Genomic DNA, 7155 nt, shown 5'->3' on the forward strand with positions numbered 1-7155 from the left:
CTAGTCGATTAAGCTATCCCTAAAAGACAATATAAAATAATCTTAGCCACGAAAAAGAAAATTACAAGTAAATAATTGGTAGATTAGGGTATCAAGAGTTTTAATTTGAAAAATCATGGTGATTTTGTGAAAACAAGACTAAATTTGAGATAAAAGCCATCATTTGTTTCGGGATTGCTATTACTTTATTTTTTTTTTGTTGATATACTAATTGATATAATATAACCTGTACTTTGTATTTCTTGCTAGTTTTATTATTTTTTTCTAGGTACTTTTTTAGATATTTTTCTGTAATAAAAATAATGGTTAATTTCACAAAAGCCTCATAAACTTGTACGCGTTTTGAGAAAATCTCTCAAATACTTTTAATTTTACCCATCAAATTTCTAATTTGATATAATCTACCTAACCCTTCCATTAAGATTTGACGTTAAATCCTAACGAAATCTATAAAAAAATTTCAAAATACTCACAGGAGTATAAAAGTCATTTAATCCATTTTAACAAATACATTATAAACATAAATAACTTCAACATTTCTTGTCATCGTCTCAAAATTAATTTGGAATTTGGCAACATTCTTTAAATGAGTTGTACATGTTATTTGAAGCTTTGTGATGGCTGTAACCTTTGCTTTTAGTTGCTCTTAACTAGAAAGAATTTACCTTTAAAAAAAAAAAAAACTAGAAAGAATTTCAAGCACACATTTATTAAATTACTAGTTAAATCTCCCAAAAGTAATTTAAGCTGGTTAAAGGTTATAAATTTAATTATGTAATTAATATTCGAATACTCTTCCTCATCCGTGGCTTAAACTCTCTCTTCGTAAGTGGGGCTCTGTCCTCAAGAGGTAGCTCAATCGGTTGGGACCACGCCTAATAAAGCGGAGGTCACTAGTTCAAATCTCCCTCCCCTTCTTGTGCGGACCTGTCAAAAGAAAAAAGAAAAGTGGGGCTCTAAAAATTGAGTAATTATAGAAGTCACTTTTGTGTCCCTCTTGTGTTGTTATAAGAATTAGGTGTTTTTTTTTTTTTTTTTGGACATGTCCACACAAGATGGTGGAAGGGGATTCAAACTAGTGACGCCGGCTTCATTAGGCGTGATCCCAACCGATTGAGTTACCTGTTAGAAACGAATAAGGTGGTTTTTGAAAACAATATTTTATCAAAATTAAATAATAATCAATTGTAAGACCAACAATGATTTTAAAAATCATGTCATTTTTTGAGTAATACAAAAGGGACACAAGAGTGGCTTCTAGCATTATTCTTAAGAATTATTTGTCAATTTAATCAATTTTTTCCAACTTAATTTGAAAAAAATATATATATACTTTAAAAATTATGATATATTAATATTGTAAGATTCCAATGAGACACAGAAGGAAAAGAATTACTTTCATTCACTCTTATTATGGAAATAAATATAGTGAGTACAGATCAAAATTACAGTACATGGAGAGGGGATAAAAAATAAAATAGAGAAGAAGGGAGAAGACATTGCTTGAGATGGATGATGAGTTGGAGCAAGGGCTTCTTTGTCATGAATCTAAGACAGATGACTCAATGCCTTTGAAAAGATAAAACCAGAATCAAGAGAATTCTAAGGAACAGGGGAAGCTGCAGCCAACTTAGCTCTCAGATCTTTTCTTAAAATCTTTCCAGAGGGAGACTTTGGAATTGCATGAACAAAGTACACCTTGTGCAGTCTCTTGTAAAATACCACCTGTTTGGTACAAAATACATGAATTATTAAAAAAAATTAATTAATTTAATAATTTAATTAATACTTTAACGCATTTAGAAAGGCAAAGATCTTTATACCTGTTTTGCTATGAATTCTTTGATCGACTCTTCGGTAAGTTCTAAATCATTTGACCGGACCACGAACGCGACGGGAACTTCACCGGCTACATTGTCTTTTTGCCTGTTAACACGAGGAATTTAAACTTTTTTTTTTTTTTTTTTTTTGCCTACAGTAGGGGAATTTTGCACCTTGTGACTGCTTAATAAAGAGTAATGTAATTGAGCTTACGGGACAACAGCTGCATCTGCAATTGATGGATGGCTCACAAGAAGGGCCTCAAGCTCAGCTGGTGGGACCTGATCACAGAAATATAGAAGGTTTTATGAGATGAAGAAATAAGTAATGGAAAAAGGATTCTAGATTGGGTGTGGAATGTGTAGGGACTCGTCTTGTCGGGGCCGGCCCAACTGCTAGGTGAGTTAGGCCGGTGCGTAGAGTCCCGATTTCATAAGCCCCAAAAAAAAATTTTCTAAGGCAAAAAAAACAAAAAAAAAAAAAAGCATAAAAATTTAAGACCTTCAACATGCTTAAAAAAAAATATTATTACTTGTTTATAATATAAGGCAATCAACATGCTTTTTTGAGGCCTTCAACATGCTTTAAAAAAAATAATATTATTTTTTTTATAATATGGAGGTCCTAGCATGCTTCATGCAGAATGGCCACAAGGCCCTTAACATGTGTTTTTTTTTTAAAAAAAAATGTTATTTGTTTATAATAATAAGGCCCTCAACATGCTTTCTTAAGGATTTCAACATGCTTTAAAAAAAAAAATTATTTTTTTTATAATATTCAGGCCCTCAGCATGCTTTCACTGCACAACAACCACAACTCACAAGGCCCACAACATGCTTCCTTGACTGTACAGTAAAAAATAGAACAATAAAACCACAACTCAGTTTTATTGTTCTATTTTTTATATATATATAAATCGTGTTTGTTTAAATTTTTTAATATTTTTAATCAAATATTTCTACCAAAAAATATACATCTGAATATGAAAAACTTAATAAATAAATAAAGTAGAAAAGCTTATTGAATCTCAAAGAAGAGCTCTAAATAAATTTGTTATTAGCAATAAACAAAATATAGACGATAATTTAGGTGAAAAACTTGTAAATGAACAAGAAATTCATCAAAAAGAATTAGAAGATAATGAAAATACTATTGATATATCTAAGTCTTTGGTACAAATATTTGAATAGTATCTAACTCTATCCCTTTCCTCATTTGAATAGGAAAAAAATAAAATAAAAAACTCTATTGTTATAAATATTTATGACCCAGGCTAATAGAAAAATATTGATGCAAAATTAAGGGATTTATTAGTAGAAAAGGAGTCTAATAAATAGTAATATAGATTTTCTTAAAGATGAGAACTCTAAGCATTTTTTTAGTACATATTATATACGGAAATTATCAAATGGGGAGAAGCATAATAGAAAATAATTAGTTCATTCAAAAGGTTTAGATAGAGTATTTTGGGGAGAATAATGATTTTTAAATAAAAATATAATAACAATAATATTAAAATAAATATTATTTAATTAATATTTAAATATTTTAAAAAATAAATTTACATTTAAAAGTTTCGCCTAAGGCCCTAAAAACCATTAGGCCGGCCCTGCGTCTTGTTTGGGTAGGTGTTCGAGTACTTATTCGGACTACATACCCTAATACCCGCTCACATGAAGTTGCTCAAGCAAAAATGATTGCGGAAAATAAGGCGTGTTATTTCAACATGCAAAACGAGTGAAAATTCATAGAGATGTTACGAAGTTTTTCCAAGAAAAAAACAAAAAATAGGGAGAAAAATTGGGACAGAAACTGTGTATAGAGAGAACATGCCTGGAAGCCTTTGAATTTGATGAGCTCCTTCACCCTGTCAACAATGAAAATCTCGTCGTCGTCATCTACGAAACCTATGTCACCCGTGTGAAGCCAACCCTCAACATCTATGGTGGTTGCTGTGGCCTCGTCGTCATTCAAATATCCTGAATATGTTTGTGGAATATTAGGCAACTAATTCAAACTGTTATGAAATGCATGGTTCTTTGTAAATATTAATTGTTAATTAAAATATAAACTAAATGATTAATTTATTATTAATCATACTCTTAGTTTAATTTTTTGTTTAAATTCAAGAGTAATGGAGATATCTATTTTCTTCAAACTTGGTTGGAAGAATTTTTTCAAATCGTCTATAAAATTATCGTGTGTCTCTTGGTAGGTGAAAAACACCGGATTTACATGACGGTTTTATAGATTGAATTTGAGAAAATTCATATCCGTATAATTAGAACTAATAACTAGAATGGAAGCCACTAAACCTTTCATGATCTGAGATCCACGGATGCAAATCTCTCCAGGTTGATTATGGGCAAGGGAGCAACCGGTTTCAGGGTCAATGACCTTGAGCTCAGCATTTCTAACCACCGTACCACATGAGCCTGACTTGGTTGGAAATGGCTGCTTCGCAAATGCCAAGCACATCGATAGCACTGGCCCGGCCTCCGTCATCCCGTAACCCTGCAGTTTTACAACACAAAAGATATCACTTGCCATGGCCAATTTAGCATACAATTCCTATGTATGAAGATAATCAATTTGATCACAAAGACCGATTCAGGGACAAGGGCTTGAGATCCCAGTCCATAACTTTTTAGTTGGTTCACTCAAATGCAATCTTAATCAATTCTTTAATTTAAGGTGATCAAATCATAATCAAATTTTTTAAATTAGACTAATCTAATCTTCATCAAATTCCTAACTTTAAGATCATTCAAATATAGTATCTTCATATGAAGCAAAAATTAGACATGTAGACCGTACGTGCAAGTTAGATGACTCTGGGTTGGGCTATCTGTTGACATTATACATTCCATCATACGGGCCCACATGGGCCTTACCAGAATACACCAAAAAACATTAACAGTGATCTGTTATAGCTCAACGAGGGACGACTGCTTGCTGGGCTTCAACTTCAAGTGCTACGGTTTATGCATAGCACCGACATGAATGGATCTTAGGTGGGACACGTGAAGAATGATAAGGACAAGGATCCTATTCCTACGAGTAACTGCTTGATGTCTGTGCGGTAAAGCTCAACTGAAAAGAATCGTAGTCAAATTCGGTAAGTTACGGTGGGCCCTTTCAGCTTCAAGTTAAGAAGTTAGTTTGACTGCCATTTTCGCAAAAATTATATGTACTTTTAAAAAACTTCTTGTTTGAAAACATTAAAAACAAAAAGTGTCTTAAATGGCTGGTAATGAAATGTATTTTTAAAAATATACTATTTTAAAAGTTAAATTATGATTTAAAGGCGAAATCATAATTTTATCAAATGTTTACTTGTATTTTTAAAATTTATGTTTTTAAATCACACATTTTTAAACCGCCATTTTTCAATTGCTATTTTTCAAAGCAGCTTTTTGTTTCGTTGAAAAATGTTTTTCATTTTTCTTATTTTTTAGTGTTTGGTAAGATTGAAAATTGTAGTCAAATTGAAAATATTTTCAATTGATGAAGAAAGTCTTTCTTAATTTTTCCATAATATTGATTTTTTTTTTTAATTTATTTTTAAAGTAAACTATTTTTCGAGTTAGAGCATCCCTTTATTGTACGCACTTTCTCGCATTTGGTAGCACGGAATCTGGCCACCAAAGCTCGCTATAATTTATCAGTCAACTGTGTGAATTTCGTTGAAATCTAACTGTCAGAGCTAGCCAGAATACGGGTGTTGACCATCGAAGTTCACTGAAATTCTTTGTCGGTTTTTGTTGTCAATGTTAGCTAAAAGTTGCCGACTTTTTTTGTTGCCATTAAAGGTTGTCGGCCATTGTCTGTAATCGCTAATTTTTCATACGAGTTAAATTTTGAAAAATTCATATTTTGAGCATAAAAATAATGTTAAAAACTATATTTTGATATAAGCGTTCTATAATACTGTTACTTGGCATTCACCCCATCATTTTTTATTAAAAAGGCCAAAAAAAAAAAAAAAAAAAAAGTTAATTGAGACTATGTCAAGATTGTGTCACAAGAAGGTGCGGTACAGTGCATTTCCAGTTCCGAGCGCTTGGTATACACAAGAAGAAGAAGAAAGAAAACTATGGGATTTGTATGTACGAACCTGACCCAAGATTGCCTGAGGAACCCTATTCCGGAGGGCCTCCTCCAGCTCCTTTCCCAGCGGCGCCGCCCCAGACAGCACCACCCTGATCGAGCTGAGGTCAAAATTCGCCACAATAGGGTTCTTCGCCAGCGCTAGCACCAGCGGCGGCACAACTGCTGCCACCGACACTCGATGCAGCTGTATCAGCTCCAACAACGCCCCTATCTCGAACTTCTGCATCAGCAAAACCGCAGCCCCGGCTCTGAGCGAGCACAGAAGCACGCTGTTCAACGAGTATATGTGAAACAATGGAAGCACGCATAACACCACGTCTTCCGGGTTCAAATACAGATTCGGGTTCTCTCCGTCGACTTGCTGAGCCACGCTGGTTATCAAGCTCTTATGCGTCAGAATTACACCTTTCGGAAGCCCCGTTGTCCCCGAAGAGAACGGCAGCGCCACCGCGTCATCCGGGTCGATCGAAACCGTCGGAAAGTCGGCCTCGTTGGCCTCGGAGATCACCGAGAAGTGCAAACATTTCTCTGGCGGATCATCCACTGTGATCACCGTGAAATCTTCCCCGAGTACGGGGAAGTTCTCGCCCGTTTCCCGAAGCTTGTCGACGTACTGCGACTGGGTAATGATCAATTTGGCTCGGGAAGAATTGAGTTGCTTGAAAACTTCCGCCGAAGTGTAGAACGGGTTCGCGGTGGTGGTGACGGCGCCGAGCATCGAAGCGCCGAGGAATGAGAAGACGAACTCGGCGCAGTTTTGGAGAAGAACCATGACGACATCTCCTTTCTTGATGCCGAGATTGGAAAGCCCAGCTGCGACTTTCTGTGATACGAGGTGGGTTTGGGCGAAACTGTACGTTTTCCCGGTGGAGCCGATGATCAGGCATGGTCTGTCGGCGAAATCCGCGAGGTGCTCGAAGCAGTAGGTGTGGAGTGGGAGGTGGTTGGAGATGGGTATTTCCGGTAATTTCGATTTGAATACACAGGCGGCCTCAGAAGGCTGTGCGGGGGATATTGTAGGAGCCAAGAATTCTTGGTTTTGGGGTTCAGTGGAAGAAGCTACAGATATCATGGTGTTTGTTCGATTCTTGTTTGAAAGCGTGTTATGTGTGTGTGGTGCAGAGAGAGAGAGGGTACCGAAAACTTAGAGAGAGAATTGAGGAAAGGGAATTGAGAGAGTGAGAGAAGGGGAATGGGTGATAGTCATAAATACAGGGAGAA

At 35.4% G+C, this 7155-nt stretch overlaps 1 protein-coding gene across 1 annotated transcript; it reads right to left on the minus strand.

Annotated features, from left to right (window-relative positions):
* Positions 1-1384: 1384 nt before the first annotated feature.
* Positions 1385-7155, minus strand: LOC132183285 (4-coumarate--CoA ligase 2). The gene is made up of 6 exons (XM_059596691.2): positions 5939-7155; positions 4137-4335; positions 3655-3800; positions 2035-2102; positions 1824-1926; positions 1385-1725 (listed from the first exon to the last, which is right to left on the minus strand). The coding sequence occupies exons 1-6, from the start codon at positions 7004-7006 to the stop codon at positions 1603-1605; spliced, it is 1707 nt and encodes a 568-aa protein (XP_059452674.2). The 5' UTR covers positions 7007-7155; the 3' UTR covers positions 1385-1602.

This window comes from Corylus avellana, chromosome 2 (assembly GCF_965113065.1).
Source record: "Corylus avellana chromosome 2, dhCorAvel1.hap1.2, whole genome shotgun sequence".
Taxonomy (NCBI): Eukaryota; Viridiplantae; Streptophyta; class Magnoliopsida; order Fagales; family Betulaceae; genus Corylus; species Corylus avellana.